This window comes from Anguilla rostrata, chromosome 18 (assembly GCF_018555375.3).
Source record: "Anguilla rostrata isolate EN2019 chromosome 18, ASM1855537v3, whole genome shotgun sequence".
Classification (NCBI taxonomy): Eukaryota; Metazoa; Chordata; class Actinopteri; order Anguilliformes; family Anguillidae; genus Anguilla; species Anguilla rostrata.
In genome coordinates, this window is record NC_057950.1 from 5,443,275 (window position 1) to 5,464,000 (window position 20,726).

The window sequence follows — 20,726 nt, forward strand, 5'->3', positions numbered from 1 at the left end:
TGGGCGCGTCGCGTGGAGAACATCCGTCTTCTTTCCACGTCCGACGTGCTGCACATCTGGGCGGCAGTGTAGCATAATGGCTACGGTGCTGGTCTTGTAACCTAAAGGTCGCAGGTTCGATTCCCGTGAAGGACACTGCCGTTGGTACCCTCGAGCAAGGTACTTAAACCTGCATCGCGCTTCAGTATATATCCAGCTTTATAAACGGATGCAATGTAAATGTTGTGTACGTTGCTCTGGATAAGAGCGTCTGCTAAAAGCCTGTAATGTAACATCTTTATTCGTGGGCTCGGAGTTCCCACGATGCACCAGTGGTATCGTTATCCACAAACAACGTGACTCATTTACTCAACGCCCACAATAATGGGACCCACCTTCCTCAATGTACTCCACTGATGCACAGCGTTCATGTGCAGTAATGAGGGCATCGACAGCCAGTTTAAAGAGCGAGCTTGCATGTTAATCTCACTCTGTGCCCAGAGAGAGAGAGAAAACAGTTCCCGTCTCCACCACTCCTGAATGTCTTCAAATGCAATTTTGAATTGAGTATGGGGATATTATTTTTGTAATCAGACAAAAGTATAGATTTACTTATTGTCAGACCAGACATGGCAGGATTTTTAGAGCAATTTTTCTTTTTGTTTTCTTAGAGTGCCCCAGGAATGCAGGATTAATTTAGGTATAAAAGCCCCTTGGAAAAATGTTAAACACATTTTATTGTACGTTAATAACCAAAGTTTTAAAGGTATATGTATATTTGATGCAATGATGATGTGTCTATCAAAACATTTTGCTGGCTTTTCGAATATATTTATTGGATTAGTCCTGTGGCCTGAAATAAAGGGAGAAGAATGAAATGAATATGAAATGTTTTGGTGAGCTGTGGATTTTTTTTTTTGCCTGAGAAAAGATCTCAAGTCACAGACACGAGTCACAGACAAAATGAGATATACTATCGAGGATATTGAGACTTCAAATCCAACTGTTGTTACATTTGCATTTAGCAAACACTCCTATCCAGAGCGACTTACATTGTATAAAATTATACAGCTGGATATACACTGGTTAAGTACCTTGCTCAAGTGTTCTACCAGGGAATCGAACCTGCGACCTTTAGGTTACAAGACCAACTCCTCAGCCATTATACTACACTGTCTAAGTGACAGTGTGTCTGTCCCCTACTCTGATTTCGTGTCCGCAAGCTTGGGAAGACGGCTGAATTAGCCGCACCGATTGAAAGGTCAACCCGCGCGAAATGGAATCGCACTTCCGATTTGTGAACTTACAGACATTTCTGACGAGAAAACGCATTAATATTACATTTCATTTCGGAAAACATTCTCCATAAGTATGTCTTTAAAATATAATTGAAAGAGCATTTGACATGTGCACGCACACACACACACACAGAGCCCTGCACACACACACACGCACAGCTCCCCTCAGAAGACTATTAATGCCGGCCTCTTTATATAAGGGCTGCACTTAACGCCTCCAGCTTCATTCCTGAATATTAATAGCACGTGCATTATCATGAATCTTGAACGTGTACTTTGTCTCAATTCATTGCTGAATATTTAATATACAGAAGTCAATACTGGAAATGCTACTTGGTAGGATCTAAATATTTTCTCAGTGGCTGCCATGGAAACGGTCACATGCCATGGCCTGCTAGCCATACTAAGAACATGGCTGCTGATTGGATACTGGAAGAGAGCTTGAACACCTCCACACCTCACAGAGAGAAGGATCAATGATCGCTGCCTCAGAAACAAAGATGGATGCTTCAGGAACGGTAACCAAAGTCTGCTGCGGTTGGCAGGCTGAAGTTACAACCCCCCTACCCCAAGCCCATTGGTCCCAGCAGTCTGCTCTGTATGCTAGTTTTTATATTATCAAGATGTATTGCAAAACCGCACAGATTACAGGCAAATATACAGCGAAGTTTTTGCCAATATTTAAAAAAGGGCATTGTGAAGTATATATCTTAATGTATTTTCCAAAAAACATATTCTCATATTGCCTATAGCCTATATGCAGTATATTCTGGTTCTGTAAGGGTTTCTTATGCTTTCTGGGGCCCCCCCTGTCCCCGCCACATCCCCCCTCCACCACCCAAAAAAAAAAGAGTGGTTTCTACAAAATCTCGAAAACCCGCAACAATCTGTTATCGCTAAGCCTGCATGCATGATCTGATTGCGCACACTCCAAACACACAACACTGCAAGCTCTTCAACACAGTATCTTGGCAAGAGAGAGCAGGAGCGCAAGCCGCGATATACGCAGCCAAACAAGCACCTTCCCCCGGATGATGGACAACTATCACAGAGGGGAGCCTCCCCACTTATTCACCACGGATGTGCTTTTTTTTTTTTCCCCTCGCAGATATCAACAGTGACCTATTTCACGATACAGCTGTGATTAATTATATTAGGGAAAAAAAAAAACCTGATAGCGTGCAGCCCACGCTGGAGTGTTTTGCGCTTGGAAGTGGCGTCAGCATAGGTTTCAGACAACAATTACTGCACACGCATGCCATGAGTCCAATTAATCAATAATCGACAAGACCAGGTTAAAACCTAGGATATGGCTAAACCTAACACACGTGATCCGGCCGACCAATAGTGTAACTTCATCACTCACTCAGTCAGTCTGTCAGCCAGTCACAGACATTTGTGTTTGTAGGGCTGGCCCCGCTGTTGGGTTTGGGTAGGTGACTTAAGTAAATGATTTATTCACAAATAAATGCAAGTTCTCGCCTGGGCGCCTGTAACAGAATCGCAGTGAAGGAAGGCTCAGCCATGTGGGCATTTGACAGCATACAGGGTTCTGAACATTCCTTTCAAGGGGCACATGTGCTCCAAAGTAGGGAAATTTAGGAGTGCACTAATGCATCCTAATTAACAGATTTAATTATTTTTTGCTAAATTATTTTTTCCAGTTAGCAGCACACATCAATATTCAGGAGCAAATGCTCTGTAGAGCACTGCCATGCACACCCAAGTACTGAAGCATCATCTCCAGAGAAAGACACAGTCGCCCCGCACTCTTCTTAAAAGATAAAATTCACCCAAAAAAGGGGAAAAAAAAGAAAAAAAAAAAGTGTATTTTCACGACCTGCAGTTGGTAATACGCACAACTGGAGTAGGTTGTGTGTAATTCCCTGGCTGCTTTGAAATGCTCCAAAAAGTTCCTCCTAATGGCCTAGTTGGGAAGAACATATTTACTATGAAAAGTGTTTGTACAGAGGCATGCAAAATTTGGGCACCCCTGGTCAAACAGCAAGCTTTACTGAGACTCTTAAGTGAAAAATTGTTAAAACAACCTCTGCAGAGTACTACTGTAACTAAACATGACATTTCCGCAAATTTTAATGCACAATTATTTCTTCGCTGAATTTAACACTTCGAAAAAAATAAAACTGTGAATGTGGCACGTACAAACATTTAACTTCTTTTAACTTTCTTTGGCCAGCGGCGCCCAAACGTTTGTATACCACTGCACAACTGCGTCAACTTTTCTTCGTGTTTTTCAAAAACAATCACATATTACACGTGTGGCCAACTCGTCCTTATCAATCGAGCAAGTCGCCATAGCAACGTGATGTTCCCATTTCATTTAAACATGTTATAAAGTACCACTTCAGCCTCCCTTAACATTGCCGGGGGCAGGGAATTCACCCACCTCATTGGTCACGAGCGGCTCCACTGGCCAATCACAGACCTGAGGCCTACCTGCCCACACCAAGCTGCATCAGCTGCGAAGTCTGGCACAGAAACAGTGGCATCTCAGCTGATGGACCACTGAGTGCAGATCTTGTAACTGTGATGTTCACTTTTGTGATTGTGTGTTAAAAGACAGAGCTTTTATGGGCAACTATAAAAAAATGAGCTAAAAAAAAATATAAGTGCCAGTTATTTCTATAAGGACTGCCAGTGGCAGTGTATGCCATCAACAAAAACACCCTCTGTGTGGGCTAGACAAGCTCCACAAAATCCCAGACTTTTCAGTTATTTATCCAGAGTTCGCTCTCCTTTCCTTCAGTCCTACTCATGCTTCCTGCAGATATCAGCGCTGACCTACTTCATTGCAATTTATTTCATAATCGTTCGTGTTCCAGGAGCAAGAGAGTTTGACAGAACGTGAGACGCCTATATGGGCCCTGTATGCTGCCCACAGCCCATGCAGCAGTATTGAGTCTATGCTCAGGTGAATTTCAAAGGGTACAAGAAATTCACTGCTTGGTATTTTGTTTTCCTTGTAGCTAAATTTGTTTCCCCCCCCCCCCCTTCAAAATTAGAATCTCTCTATTTTTTTCTGTACAGCTGTAGATCAGCCATGGCCCTATTGTTTAATTAGCTGTTTCTTGCGCATAATTAATTAGGCAGACTTCAATTTAAGCAGTAATTATAATAGAGAAATCCTTTGCCTTTCCTCACAAAACAATTAGATTATTAATCATGTTTGCATACTAAGCGTGTTTATTAATGATATAGCGGAAGGGGGAGGGGGGTGGGAGGGGTTTAAATGAAATGACTTCCCATTTAAAATTCCGTTTTGTTATCACAGGTGGACGTTTATTACAGCGGTGCACTAAACCGATGGCTACTGTAAAAGGTAATGTCATCGTGATGAAGCAGCTTATTTCTCGGGTAGTGTATATATCAGGGAAAATGAGCCGGACGCACATCGTCTGCAGTGGGCAGAAATCTCATCAGACACAATTGGAGCGTTAAACATTATGATGAAATACGTCCCCCCCCCCCAAACCCCCCCACCCGTCCCCCACAACTCTTTTTTCCCCCCCCTCCACCATCAGGCTGGCAGATATCCCCAACACTGGCGGTGTCCACTTGATCTATGGCAGGGACTCTGAACCGTGCTGCTGGAGGGGCCACGGGGGCCTACTTGTGTTCCATTGTTACTCAGCACTTGTCTCATAAAAAAAAAGCGGTTGATTGCACTTTTAACTGACGGTGTCGTCGACGTGCGACGGTTGTAGATCTTCAGGTGAAATAAAAAGAAACCCCCCCACCCCCCAGGACCAAAAAGTTGAGCATCATTCATCCATGGGGTTGTAGATTCAATTTCAAGCCCGGGTCGCGGGTTCGGTTGATTGGAGCCAACGATTGGATTAAGTTCGGTTAGTCCCAACGGCCAATCGGGTTTGTCGAAAAGGAATTTTTCAAAACCCTCAGAGCCAGTGAGGTCTCAGGGACCAGAAGTAGACACACAAACGGAGGATATTCTGAAGTACCCTTCATCCCCGATTGCTTTGACACGATAATACAGTAAGCGAGGACCCATTCTGAAAGATAGCTTACAATGCTACTGGTGTGAAATAATGTGTTTTGTGATTCATTCACTAAACATCACAACAACGCCTCTCAGAATTGCCTACAGACAGTCGTAGAGAAGTGTTCGATTTTCTTTTCTTTAAAAAAAAAAAAAATGACGATTGGCTCGGCAAGTCAGTCACTGAGGTGACAATGTGGCCCTTCGTGCGGACGGACAACAGTCTCCCCAAATCACCATCTTTGTTAGGAATGGCATTCCCAACTGATCCCTTGAGTGTGCCTAACTCATGGTGACGCATTCACCCACCTCCCGCCACACCTCCTCCCCGCAACTGTACCACCACCACCTCCTGAACCTAACCTCTGGACTACAGCTCCGAATAACGCCAGCTCAAAATATTCACCTGGGCCCTTTTTTCATTCAACATCGCAGTTTTTTTTTCCCCTCGCGCACTGTCGCCATGGCAGCGTACGGATGCCGTTCGGACGACCGGATCGACGATGCGGAAAAAAAGGCCCGAACGCGCGGACAAAAAAGGCGGAGGTCCGGCAGCCAAGGAGGTCCCCGGAAACAAGGGCCGCCTGTCAGCTTGGGCCCCAAATAATTGGGATTAACCGCGAGCCGCGAGACGTCAACACAGGAAGTCTCACATGACAGATCGCATCGCTGCACCCTGGAGTGAATTACTCCTCGGGCTGTGGGGGGGGGGGGTGGGTAGAGGGGTTAGCTTAGCCCTTTTTTAAAGGGTCTTTTATAGCCATGGTAAAAACAGTGCAGCCTCCCCTACATTTCACTGCTGGCCTTGGTAATGGAACTCAGCAGCAGAGGCAGTGGAGCTGAACGACTACTTTTACTGTTTCTAATAAAAACAGGTCACATAAGAACACACAATAGGTAAGAATAGGTTGCATAATTATACACATTAACAGGGCACGTTAGTTTAATTACACCTTATAATACATCATAACTGTTTGTATTAACTTGGTTTTAGATGTAATGAATTTGAAAGCAAAAACATAGATTTTGTACTACAGTTTGGGAGAATAAATGAGTTTATTCACAGCACACTGCAGAGCACAAGCCCAACCATTACATTTTCGGTTGAAAGCAAATGCAAATTTCATTTGTTGCTACCACTGTTATCATCCAATGGTTTTTTTATTTTTGACATCTCTTATCAATGTTCGACAATTTCTCAACAGCTCCCTCAACAAAGACAGCGAAATTAAATGTGTGACTCACTCACAGGAAAAATAAAATACGTAAAACCCGAGACAAAGGGAAGCAAACTGAACGTTGTTTCTGGGTAGGCTGGCGTGGTTCCTGATGTGGGGGAGTGGGGGGTTGGAATCTCTGCCTAAACCCCACATCTGTCAGAAGCAGAGGACTGGATTAGATCTGCTCTCCCTAGGTGTACTGCCACAGGAACTGGCAGCCTACGCGACGCTGGTATCGATCGACATGTTCGCAAGAGATTTTTATCTGGCTTAGGAGACCTTCTTATGAAATAATACCATCAAGCCCGGATTAATCAGGTATAATGTTCGCACCGGCGTCCCTGCTTCGTCACGCACTGCCACGTCAGTGTGGTTGTTTTGTCCCCCTGCTGACAACCATTGTGGGGAAATTTGACAGAGAATATGGCCAGTCAGGCTAAACCCAAGCAGTGTTATCTGCTTAGCTGTTGATGTAATGACACGTACAGGGAGCACGCACTGGAATTTGAACTCCGGTACTATTCTAGAATTCTAGGGTTACATCACCATCCGACTGCAAAGTGTCATGGCCATTCAAGGCTCCCCACCATTGAAAACCCAGCTTTGTTTTTTGTACAGACAGAGATGACTTTTTAAATAAAAGTGAAGACAAACAAGTGCCAGACGGTGTTCTTTTTTCTGACCCCGATTCCTGGGTTTCCAAACCAAGAATTATGCCTTTTAACGTATTAAAGGGGGAAAAAATCGTCTTTATTCCACTAAAGGGGATTATTCCCTTTGTGCGCATCTCCCCCCTCAGAAATATTAGCTGTAAGCTCCTTCTCAGGAATGTGAACCAATTTTTAATTTGGGAAAGTAGGCTTTTTGTAAAATTAGATGAAAGGGAATCAAGAGAACGCTCGCTAATAAAGTCTTTAATAACCACATTCAGCCCTCTTTCCCAGGCATGTGAATGCGTACTACTGCATAAACCCAGGGAAGCGAGCATGTGTACTACTGCATAAACCCAGGGAAGCGAGCATGCGTACTACTGCATAAACCCAGGGAAGCAAGCATGTGTACTACTGCATAAACCCAGGGAAGCAAGCATGCGTACTACTGCATAAACCCAGGGAAGCAAGCATGTGTACTACTGCATAAACCCTGGGAAGCGAGCATGTGTACTACTGCATAAACCCAGGGAAGCAAGCATGTGTACTACTGCATAAACCCAGGGAAGCAAGCATGTGTACTACTGCATAAACCCAGGGAAGCAAGCATGTGTACTACTGCATAAACCCAGGGAAGCAAGCACGTGTACTACTGCATAAACCCAGGGAAGCAAGCATGTGTACTACTGCATAAACCCAGGGAAGCAAGCATGTGTACTACTGCATAAACCCAGGGAAGCAAGCATGTGTACTACTGCATAAACCCAGGAAGAAAGCCAGCCCTTCTCTTCTCTCCATCACAAGGGACATGCAATAAAAAAAAAATATTTTGGAAAATATTTTCACTGCTGCATGTTTTTTGTCATCTAGGACACTTTTATCATGTCAAAAATGTTTTTTTTTTGTGAACTTCTTTTCTGCTGGGTCTCAGGAGGACATGGCAGTCCTAAAATTAGCTCATTAGCACCTCTGAAGAGACATCAAAGCATTTGAAATATCAGGGCAGTTATATATAGAAACCATTTCTACAGTATCTCTAGTGGCTCAGTCTGTGAGGGCAGTTACGTGAAGCACAGGCAAAAGCTGGAATTTATACGTCTAGAGGGGTGGAATTCTAGGTTGAGAGACATAAACATGAATGAACTCGGTTAACCCCGATGTAGCTCAGGCTTTACCCGGATATTGCCTAGGCCATGTCCCAGCCGGCCAGAAAACTTTTTGTAGCCTAGACAGCGTTTCCCTGACTTTTTACCTCAGACGTGTTCACTGGGAGCGCACCGTAGCCCAAAACATCTCTAATGTTAGCCGTGTCCTCGGCTGACTGCAACTGGTTGTTTGGAGCAACAACTTTGTTGTAGCAGGGTTGGGTGGGTTTTAAACCCCCCCCATGGTTCCTCAGGCAACCACTAAACAAATGCCCCCTAGCTACACGTTAGCTGCCCACAGGCAACCAGTTGTCATCGCTGAGAGATCTGCCCCCTTTCTGATTGTGCTAGCTCTCCTGTAGTGCAGCATGTTGCTTGTGTGGAAGACTCGCTGGCTCACTGAACTGCAATGGTCACACACACACACACAAAGGAATGTTCCTTCACTTAGAGAAATAAGTTTTTCAATAATGTTCTTTGTGAGTAATGTACTCTGACCAATCATAATTCTCTCTGTTTTGACAGACTGCTCCCCTGTAGTGGGTTGTGTGGTTTTGTGCAGACCTCACGTAACCAAACTCCTCCCGTGTCGCAACTGCAGCGGCGCACAAGCATCAATATTTCACCTTCCTGTCACAGGCTGTGTTCTCCAGTGAACCTGAGCAGTTTCATCAAAAACGTGCAGTGTAAAAAAAATAATAATAATAAAATAAAAAGAACATGGGGTTGACAGCCAAACAGCGTTTAACATCATTATCAGCGGCAGTTCTGTTTGAGCAGGAGGACCTGCCAGCGTTTCCATGTCCACATCCCACCTCAGTGAGATTCTACATTGAGCAGAGTACCCCAGTAACAGAGAGAGAGAGAGAGAAAGAGGCCTATATTTGTCTGTACACCGTTTGTCTGGATTTATGTTTGTGTGTTCTTTGTATATGTTCATTCCTTTGTATATGTTAGTGCTTTGGCGATATAAGAAATAACTTGTCATGCCAATATTGCATTTTGAATTCGTATTTGAATTTGCGAGAGCGAGAGCGAGAGCGAGAGCGAGAGCGAGAGCGAGAGCGAGAGCGAGAGCGAGAGCGAGAGCGAGAGAGAGAGAGAGAGAGATGAGACCCCACAACCGATCGTTCACTCATCTTGCTGGCGTGAGGTTTCGGGGGTTTTTGACTGACTAGCTGAAGCAGTAGGCACAGAGGGACTGACTAACTGAAGCAGTAGGCCACAGAGGGACTGACTAACTGAAGCAGTAGGCACAGAGGGACTGACTAACTGAAGCAGTAGGCCACAGAGGGACTGACTAACTGAAGCAGTAGGCCACAGAGGGACTGACTAACTGAAGCAGTAGGCACAGAGGACTGACTAACTGAAGCAGTAGGCACAGAGGGACTGACTAACTGAAGCAGTAGGCACAGAGGGACTGACTAACTGAAGCAGTAGGCACAGAGGGACTGACTAACTGAAGCAGTAGGCACAGAGGGACTGACTAACTGAAGCAGTAGGCCACAGAGGGACTGACTAACTGAAGCAGTAGGCCACAGAGGGACTGACTAACTGAAGCAGTAGGCACAGAGGGACTGACTAACTGAAGCAGTAGGCCACAGAGGGACTGACTAACTGAAGCAGTAGGCCACAGAGGGACTGACTAACTGAAGCAGTAGGCACAGAGGGACTGACTAACTGAAGCAGTAGGCACAGAGGGACTGACTAACTGAAGCAGTAGGCCACAGAGGGACTGACTAACTGACGCAGTAGGCACAGAGGGACTGGCTAACTGAAGCAGTAGGCACAGAGGGACTGACTAACTGAAGCAGTAGGCCACAGAGGGACTGGCTAACTGAAGCAGTAGGCCACAGAGGGACTGGCTAACTGAAGCAGTAGGCACAGAGGGACTGGCTAACTGAAGCAGTAGGCACAGAGGGACTGACTAACTGAAGCAGTAGGCCACAGAGGGACTGACTAACTGAAGCAGTAGGCCACAGAGGGACTGACTAACTGAAGCAGTAGGCCACAGAGGGACTGGCTAACTGAAGCAGTAGGCCACAGAGGGACTGGCTAACAGCAGTCTCCACATAAATGAAACTGGGCCTTTGATGCTCAGGGTGTGCTGCTAAGATTAAGGACAACTCTTCTCGTTAATTAATTTACATCTCCACACCCCTCTGGTGTTGGATTTTTTTCTTTGTTTTTTAACTTGGCCAGCAGTCCTCCATTTGCGTTCCTCCCCTGCTGCCACCTGATTTATTTAATGGGGCAAGGGAACGGGACTACGGAAAACTGTCCAGCACGATGGGGGGGGGTCAAGCAACTGGCCCCACCAGGTCACCCCCCCGCCGTGTTAATCATTGCTGTTATCTGATGTATCAAATTATCAACCCATTTGCCTTCTTTAATTTTTAATTCAGCAATCTTTCCATCTGGGAACATGATTATCAGACTGTTGTTGCAGTTGCCTTTTACTTAGGAACTCTTTTTGCCCCCTGCAAAACAGGAGGCCGAAGAGATTAAAGAGTCATGTGATTTAAAAAATAAATAAATAAAAATTCCCCCGTTTGAACTGAATGATTTTTTTTTTCCCGTACAGTATTTTCTGAGGCTTTTTCCAGCAGAAAGCACTTATCTGAGAAATGGCACGAATTTCTGCGCCGCTGCTGCTGCTGCTGCCACCGCTCCCGCTTACACAATTTACGACCTTGAAGTGCCTCTGCTCCCCTCACACTGCTGTCTAATGCCCCGACGAGCCAGCGCTATAATTGGGCCCAAAAATCTGCCCATTTGTACTTTACAAGCTTTGCATCCACAGCTCAGATTTCCTTTCTTTTTCGTTTTCTTTTTTTTTTTTTTTTGAAAAGTTGAACCCCCCCGCCCCATACCCCCCCCCACCCCTGTCTCTTGGCCAGCCTTTCCCTACTCCTACTAAAAAAACAAATGGGCAGAGTTTTGGGGCCAATTACAGCGCTGGCTTGTTGGGGCATTAGACAGCAGTATGAGGAGAGCAGGAGCACCTCAAGGTCGTAAATTGTGTAAGCGGTTCGTACCGTTTTTTTCAGATAAGAGCTTTCCGCTGAAAATGTAAAAGTGTGGAAGCGTCGCGTCACGCTAAGCTCTGAGCTTCGTGATAGTGTTTCACAGGGGGGCAAAAAGAGTTCTTAAGTAAAAGGCAACTGCAACAACAGTCTGATAATCATGTTCCCAGATGGAAAGATTGCTGAATTAAAAATTAAAGAAGGCAAATGGGTTGATAATTTGATACATCAGATAACAGCAATGATTAACACGGCGGGGGGGTGACCTGGTGGGGCCAGTTGCTTGACCCCCCCCCATCGTGCTGGACAGTTTTCCGTAGTCCCGTTCCCTTGCCCCATTAAATAAATCAGGTGGCAGCAGGGGAGGAACGCAAATGGAGGACTGCTGGCCAAGTTAAAAAAATAAAATAAAAAAAAAACAACACCAGAGGGGTGTGGAGATGTAAATTAATTAACGAGAAGAGTTGTCCTTAATCTGAGCAGCACACCCTGAGCATCAAAGGCCCATTTTCATTTATGTGGAGACTGCCGTTAAAGTCAGCTTCGGTTTCAAAAACCCCCAAAACCTCACACCAGCAAGAAGAGTAAATTATGTTTTGTTTTGTCTGTCTCCGTCTCTGTCTCTCTCTCTCTCTGTCTCACTCTCTCACACTCTCACTCACTCACTCTCGAACTCACTCACACAAAGTACACACACACAAAGATCACAGAAAGTACATGATGTTGAAAACATATCATAAAGCATTCAATATGTTCCATATAATTTGAACGTAATGCTTTTCTGACGCACGTTATTCATCATGAATGGTTTAAGTAGGAGTTCGTGTAAAATTCCTACAAACGTGTTTTGTTGGACAACTGACAGATTTTTAAAAATCTGATTGAATTACAACCCTGCTCTCTCTCAATCTCATTAATTAATTCTCTCGACCCTCTCCCCTTCTTTCTCTCTGCACCCCGACCCCCTGCCCTGACCCCCCCCACACCCCCCCCCTCGCCCCGCCCTGTCCCATTGCAGACTAACAAAGCCGTAGCCAAGGGGGACTTCCACCTGGCCAGCTCCAGCTCCCGACGGGCCCTCTTCCTGGCCGTGCTGTCCATCACCATCGGGACGGGCATCTACGTGGGCGTGGCCGTGGCTCTCATCGCGTACCTCTCCAAAAACAACCACTTGTAGCTCCCCGAGTTGACCCCCCCCTTCCCCTCCCCCCACCCCGCTCCGGGCTGGCTGTGTGTCCGCATTCGCAAGTGGGGTAAGGGCGAAAAAGAAGGGAGGTCAAAAGGGCTTCAAGACAACACCCTAAACCCTAATCCCGACCCCCCTTCCCCCGCTCCGAGCTGTCTGTTCACATTCGCGGAGGTCAAAAGGGCTTCAGACAAGGCCCCGACCCTAGCCCTAACCCTAACAGTAAGGCTGTAAGGCACGTTCGTCTGACTTTGGGCACTTGGATATGGAACACCGAGCAGGCCGCATCAGAGTAGTCTCGGACAAGAGAGTGTGGAATCTTCCCATGTGGTTCTCTTAAAAGGACACGGATATTGACCTTTACCTAATTATTCATTTTCGCTTTTTCGTTTTGTGTGTTTTTTTTTTTTTTTCATGTTGCATTTTGTCTGTTATCTCAACGCAATGAGTACTGTCCATCACGGTGCCAGGCAGAAGAACCTGGAAACCATCGGGAACACCTTCAAAGGATTAGACCTAACAGGAGGTTTGCTTCTTGCTGTCAATCAACAGGGCTCATGTACAACATCGTAATGTTTTGCACATGCTCAGAAGAGGGTTTCCGGGACCTCCCCTTTTGGGCCAGACTGACCTTTCAGCACCATTCATGGTGCTAAAGACACTGTTGAAGCCAGACATTTCTTTGGTCCTGTAAATTATTTTTGAATTTTATTTTTTAAAATGAACTGAAAGTAAATTATTTGTCTTATAAGGAATATACAGTGGATACATGTTTTTTGGTGGCTCATTAACAAGGCACTGTGTCTGACAGTAACTTGAGATCTGCTCGATAAAGGCATCTTTAACTCTACCAGTGTGGTATGAACAGGCCGGAGGGCCAGACCAGAAGAGAGTGGTATGGGGGAACCAGAACCAGAGACCACACATCACTCAGTACATTAAAAACAAATATATTTTTTCTGACCTGTGAAGAGAAAAAAAAAAAAAAAAAATTTAAAGAGAAATTGTCATGGGCTTGGCACAAAATGACACCGAGTAACTGCCACGACTTACAACCCCGGCAGTGCTTTTGTGCAGAAGGCTGAGCTTGCCATTGGTTCCCGTCTGATCGCGCTTCGGGGAAAGACTCCTCGTCTCATCGACAGGTGTCGATCACGGTCGGACGGCAGCGAGCGCGTCGTAGCAGCTAGACTAACTGAATTGCTGGGAGTCGACGACACTGTAGACGCAGTACTAAGAGCTGTAAATACAGCACCCTTGTTGTTTTGTTCACACACCTAGCATACCTGGAGGGTACGTGCCAAAACTGTGTAACAAGTAACGACTGAATGCCGTGTCCTTCTTATTTAGGCATATACAGTATGTTGAAATGCCCACGGTTTGGTTAAAAACCTGCTGAATTTCTTAAATAGCCTGATCACTGGCTAACAAAGTTAATCTTTCGGTTTGAAGCAAATGGAGGACGTGTCGAAGGTGACGCTCGTATAATTTACTGACACGGCAGACAAAAGTTTTTCCAGCCTTGAGTGAGTGCTGTTTTTTTTTTTTGTTGTTGTTGTATTTTTTCATGTAACTCTTTTGTTACATGCAGATTTCAGACATAACTGTGACAACAAAAACGGTAAATAAAGAGCTATCGAGCTGGAACTGACAAGTCGGTTCCAGAGAACATACCAGCTGATCATTTTAACAAAGATCTCACCCTTTCGTGAGGTATCGACTAAAGCTAATTCTCGACTCTTGTCTAACTCCTATGCTAGCAACTGTTAAGAACTTCATCTTATTTTGTGTTCCAAAGATGCCAAAAAAAACTGAAAGTACTGCATAGTAATGTCGTTAATGAGGACTTCTCCTCCAAATAAATACAGCACTGTAAAATTAAAAGATAAACTGTTCTGAGCCAAAGTGGTACTGAATTACACAAATACATCTACATGCAAACTATTAAAAAAATGAAGGGGGCTTCACTGAGGGTCCAGCCTCTAGTTAATTGTGATTGAGAGTCTGGTTCAGAGTCACACTACTTGTTTTCTGCCCCCAGTTCAGACTGGGAAGCTGTAAATTGGTTTATAAAGTGGTGTTTGCACTCATCGGGTAAAGTGAGGATCTGGGATCCTCATTGTTTATATTATATGCACATTTTGTTTTTTGTGAAATGGAGGACAAATGAAGTTCCAGCGCACCAATAAATGTTGCTTTGGCATCTCGCTCATGCTAAGCCCATCAGTTCTACTGTCTTTGCTTTTTGTAAACGAGGCACCAAACGAGGCTTTCTGCTTCTGCTGTCAGAGTAATTAGCCCTCCAGCAATATGGCAGAGAATCAGAGACCATGAGACCATGGGACATATCGCCATGGACAGGGCCTGTGGCATATTTAACATACATAAATTTGGAAGGGTTTGTTTTAATACATTTTTTATTTATATATTTGATACGTTGTATCCAGAAGCAAGCACTAGTCTGGGAACCTTTAAAGAGACTCCCTTTTGAGTCAAACAATACTACATTTCCCATGAACCTCTGCGGCTGAGGGCCCTCTTAGGCAACATAAATTCACAACCCCCTGTGTCTCCTTGTATTTTTGGAGTTATCGTCTTGTGTTCTCCAGTTATATGACCTCTCCATTCTTTTGAAGAGGTAGAGATTCCCAAAGGTTGTGCCAATGCTGTCTGTATGTTAGCTTGGAATACATCTGCATTTGAGGCCCTCAACATTACCAGAGCTCAGCTCAAACTATTTATCCCCGCAGACGCTTCCTCAGTAACTTACTAGAGTGGAATCCCTTGAACAACTTAGTGACAGCTGCAAACAATATGTTTTATTGACAATACATGTCAAACAGTTTTGGAGAACACGTAAAACAGGTCTCAGAAAATGAAAAATGACGTCAATTCCAATAAGGTCAGACTAAGTTCTCAAGGTAAATTTGTTTGTTGTGGGGAGAGCCTGAAGGTCAAGCACAGCAGGAGCCCTTAAAAATTGCACTTCAAATTGGCTGGTGCACTGCCACCATGATGCTAACAAAATTGGCCAGATGGTAGCAAATGTGCTTACCGTACATTTACCCGTACTCCTCCATCAAAAAAAACAGTTTTTTTCCCCAGAACTGAAAAACATGGCAGATGAATAATTATAAAGAAATGAACTAATCTAGCGCAGTGCCGCGCTGTGTTTGGCTCCTCCATAAAAAAGAAAAGTTGGAGCTCAGTATTACATGACTGAGCTCCAAGGTCGTTCGAAGATTTTACACGGTGTTTGCCAAGACAGGCTTGTTCTCTGGAGCTACCCAGAACACCTCACAGATTTGATCAGACTGGACGTTTTTTTTTTTTCTTTCTTTCTTTCTCAAACCCCAGAGAAGGTTTCTCTTAATTAATTCAGCAGTCATCCCGGGCTGAATGTTCACCTGGAGGTGATTAGGTCACAAAGAGCTCGTTAAGGTCTGTGTAGCGGAAGAGAGGACACAGCAGTGGAATAATCACCGCCTCTCAGATGACTCAGAAGCCCAGCTCCTGCCACATCCAGTCGGTATATTTAGGAGGTGAAAACATACCTTTTTTGTGCTTTTTACTTAATTAATAAAAACGAGATTTTTTTTTTTTACTTGCAGAAACTCAAGAATAGTACCAGTCGCATCGCACAGAACCCGAGAGTTCCCAGGGTTCCAACCTCAGCACCACCCAGTGCCCTATTATGAATGCAACATTGTATAACAGAAATTTCCGGTGAAATAAAAAATAAAAATGAATAAATAAATAAATATATACATACATATGTGACAATGCCCCCGAAATTCAGAAGGATATTTACTGGCAATCTGATCAACGATGTGGGTCACCAACCTCACAGGTCGAACACAACATATTTGCTGCAGCTCAGGAGCGTGATTGAGCACAAGAGGGTCCACTACAGGGGTTAACACTGCCCCCTAGAGGCAGACAAGCATACGGCCTCCATTAGAGGTGGACCCCATAAGAGAGATATAACATTTCTCTGCCGTCTGGAACATCCAATCAGGGTTTTCACTGCAAGCAGTCCTCCCAATCTCTGGCTTCGATTCGGGAGAGTGCAGGTGGGCGTGCGCTCTCCTCCGGAGCATGTGATGTCAGTCCACCGATCCTTATCACGCCGCAGTTCACAAATCGGGCGCTTGTGCAGAGTCGGAAGGAGATGAACATGGGGGGGAGAGAAAACGACCAGTGGGGGGGCTCACTGGTGTGCAAGCAGATACTGTCATCATCCCGGGCCAACCATATGGTCCTCCTTGCTCTGTGCTCTGTGGATGGGGATTTAAAACCTACAGCAGACCCACTCTGGTCACAACGGTTTTTTCCCCACAAATCACAGGGAAAATCTTATTAGTAAAGTAAACACAAGGCAAACCACACGTTCTTAAAAAAATAACAGTTTAATGTACCTGTTTCTTAAACTGTTCTATAACGTTTTAACATGGGGCTGGGGGGGGGGGGGGGTTCTCTATTTGCATGTGTGTATTTCAGGAGCATCATAAACACAGATCTGGACACTCCCTGGATCTGAGGACACTGAAAAACAAGCTATGGGAATACTGTGCTCGCCGGAGGCGCGCGTGACGCTCGCGTAAGCCCGTAAACTCTCAATCACCTCGCCGGGCCCGGGACTGAGCAGGACAGCCCCATCAATCAAACCGAAACACGTAATAAAACCGTAATGCCGTTAACGCGAAATGGATGGAAGCATTACGGATGGACTCAAGAGACAAAAACAATAAATACAGACAGTGTGGTCTGTTATGGACGGCGCTGTGCTGTGAAGCTTATTTCTGCGTGCGTGTGCGCGCGCGCGCGTTTGTGTGTGTGTGTGTGTGTGTGTGTGTGTGTGTGCTACTCCAAGCTTCAGGAATCTTTCGGGTTTTCATGCCAGGTTTTCAGATAGCGGTTATGGATTGGCTAGCGCTTTGCACCAAACACACACACGCGCACGTGCACACACACACACACACACACACACACACACGCAAGGGGAGAAACATGCACAGGTAAATCTCACCGAAGTACAGGGAGGTCAAAGCTTCCTGCTTCCGGTGTAACCACCGTGCACGCCGTGCGCTGATTAACGGTAAAAAGCACAGGCCCTGCCTTTGGAAGGAAGCGGCCGCAGACGTGATGTGCGGTGTCAGCTGGGCGCGGGAGCGCTACCCTCTGATAGATGGCGTCAGCAACCGGGCCGGGAGCCAGAGCCCCTGCCGGTCAGCACCGCATCGATCTCCGGGACGAGAGCGAGCCCAGGAGTTGGATGTACAGGACCCTCTCAATATCACTCACCGTGCACAGGCGGCGGCAGCAGCAGCAGCACACATGCACACACACGCACACTCTCTCACACACACACGCACAGGCAGCAGCACGCACACACGCACGCATGCGCACGTACAGGCAGCAGCGCGCGCACACACACACACACACACACACGCTCGCATGCGCACGCACAGGCAGCAGCACACACAACCCAGGCGCAGCCACGCCAGCACAGCACACCACGCACACAGGCGCAGCACACACACACACACAGCACACACGCACACAGCAGCAGCACACCACACAGCACAGCGCACACACAGCAGCACACACACCTGCAGCCACACACAGACACACACACGCACACACACGTGTGCACAAGCAGCAACAGCACACACACACACACACACACACACGCGCAACCAGCCTGCCTCTAATAAAAGCTAACTGCTGAAGGCAGCTCGTAACACCACATTACGAATTCATTTCACCATGTTACGGCAGAGCGCGAAAACTACACAAGACAGACAGACAACCGTGTAAAGAGAAGCAACGACGACAAACACACACATGACCACAGCTCATCCTTGCCTTGCTCTTGTGCTGGAAACAGTCCGTTCCATGTAAGTGATGCTCGGGCAGGGCTTGAGTCAGGACCTGCTTGCTGTGAAATCATACGATCATGCGCTACGATTTACTGAGCCTCCGCTGGGGTCAAGGGTTAAACTTTAATTTCCAGTCATTTGCAAAAAAAAAAAAAAAAAATCATTAGACAGGATGGATTCCTTCTTCGCATTCCCGACTAGCGTGTGATATTTCAGTTAGATAAACACACGCCGTTGGATTTTGGATTTTGGCAACGCGCGCTCCGAATGACCATTAATCTCCCGGTCGTTGGATTGATTTACGAGCCGCGGCTTCTGCCTTGCGCAGTAAAAGAAAGCGATCGTAACCCCGTAGCGCGGCTCGATGCGCTCTCTCCGCACCCTGAATTCTAACCGCGTCTCGGACCAATATTTTCCCCATTATGGAGAATAATGCAGCGCGAATCCCAGGGAGGCTCGGCCGCGCGCGGGAAAGAGCTGCGCATGCAAATGAGAGATACAGGGGCTCAGTGCGCTCCTGCAGCCCGAGTCAACATGCACACACACACACACACACGTACACACACACACACACACGCACGCACGCAGGAATGTACACACACACACACACACACACACACACACGTACACACACACACACGCACGCACGCACGCACGCACACGCACGCACACACGCACACACGCACACACGCACACGCAGGCACGCACGCACACACACACACACACACATACACACATACACACGCATGCATGCATGCACGCATGCAGGAATGTACACACACACACACGCATGTACACACACAGGGATGTACACACACACACACACACACACACGCACGCACGCGCACACAAAGAGACACCCAGACACACACACACACGCAAACACACACACACACACACACAGATACACGCACACACACATGCAGAAACACACACACAGACACACACATGCAGTCACACACACAGATACATACGCGAGCGCGCACACACAGGCAGCAGTACACACACACACGTGCGCGCATACATAGACAGCAGTACACACACACACACACACACACACACACACACACACACACGCGCACACACTCGCCTAATCCCCCTGCCACGCTTCCCAGAGAACCACAAATGTCGTTTTGAGATGCATCGGGGAGGCTGATATGATCCCGCTCCCCGGGAGAGCGGAGCTGAATAATGCAGGGGGGGGAAAAGAAGAAGAAGAATAAATGAAAATAAAAAAAATCCACTGTAATCTCACCACTACAACAGCATTCGTCACAGCGAGCCGCGCCTCACTGCCAGGTCCCCCCCCCCACAATGATTCACCCTCATACTCCCCCCCAGGGCCAGCAATTAAAAATGAACAATGATGATTCCTGCCATGCTACGTGGGGCCCTTCCCACTGCCTAGCTATATAGGCAATATATAGTTTTACCTCTCTTGTATATTAGTAAAAAAAAATCAGGGCCAGATTTTTTAAGAGGCAGGGTCCGAATGAATAATTCACAATTTCTTGAAAATACGCAGGCACGTTTATTGCAGGTTAAAGAAGGTTCTTATATAAATGCATCCATTAATAAATTTCATCAATAAAACACTGAAGTATGACATAAGGTGTCAACAGCAAGAATATTCAATACATTTACATTTTAATGTACATCCAGTTTGAGTGCATCCAGTGGCAGCAGTGTAGTATAATGGGATCGGAGTTGGTCTTAACCTTAACCTGCATTGCTTCAGTATATATCCAGCTGTATAAATGGATGCAGTGTAAATGCTATGTAAAAAGTTGCGTAAGTTGCTCTGGTTAAGAGCCTGTAACATAATGTAATGCATCCAATCCAATTTGAGAATGTCTTAAATAAAAATATTATGTAAATAAAACTATAAATAATCCTAGGAATGTAATATGCCTGCGGAAAAGTGTGTAGACTATAACAGCAATTACTATCATAGGCTTCCACATAAAAGCAGCGAGCCACATTTAATAAAACACAACAGAAGTGAAACACAAAACACGCAGAGCGGTAAAAAGAAAATAATTAAATACGCATCCAGAGTCTAGAGTGGAAAATGGTCTTGAGGAGTCAAACAGGATTCCGATAACTTGAAATTACTAATTGATTAATATTAATTATTAATCGATTAATTTAAACATTAGGCAGCCTAATTCCACTCTGTTTGTATCTCAACATTTGAGCAGTGCCAACCTAAGCTAGAAGGTCAAAACTGGAGCAGTATGGGGGAACGGTGGGAGATGGGGGGGCAGAGGGTGTTGGTGGGGGGGGGGAGGGTAGTGTAGTGTAATGTGAAAATATACAAAA

At 45.7% G+C, this 20,726-nt stretch overlaps 1 protein-coding gene and 1 long non-coding RNA gene across 3 annotated transcripts in view; one reads left to right on the forward strand and one right to left on the reverse strand.

Annotated features, from left to right (window-relative positions):
- Positions 1-14,729, forward strand: part of LOC135245267 (synapse differentiation-inducing gene protein 1) — a 39,817-nt gene extending 25,088 nt beyond the window's left edge. Inside the window, exon 4 of the mRNA XM_064318215.1 lies at positions 12,355-14,729. Coding sequence (XP_064174285.1) covers positions 12,355-12,513 — 159 coding nt within the window. The 3' untranslated portion in view covers positions 12,514-14,729. The remainder of the gene's footprint in view (positions 1-12,354) is intronic.
- The window catches only part of LOC135245269 (uncharacterized), a 59,680-nt gene that overhangs the window by 17,293 nt on the left and 21,661 nt on the right, over positions 1-20,726 (reverse strand). Inside the window, exon 3 of one of the 2 annotated variants that reach the window (XR_010327183.1) lies at positions 19,221-19,588. The exons of the other annotated variant lie outside the window; for it this stretch is intronic. This is a non-coding gene — a long non-coding RNA (uncharacterized LOC135245269). Of the gene's footprint in view, positions 1-19,220; positions 19,589-20,726 lie in introns of those variants that run through there. 2 annotated transcript variants of the gene reach the window in all.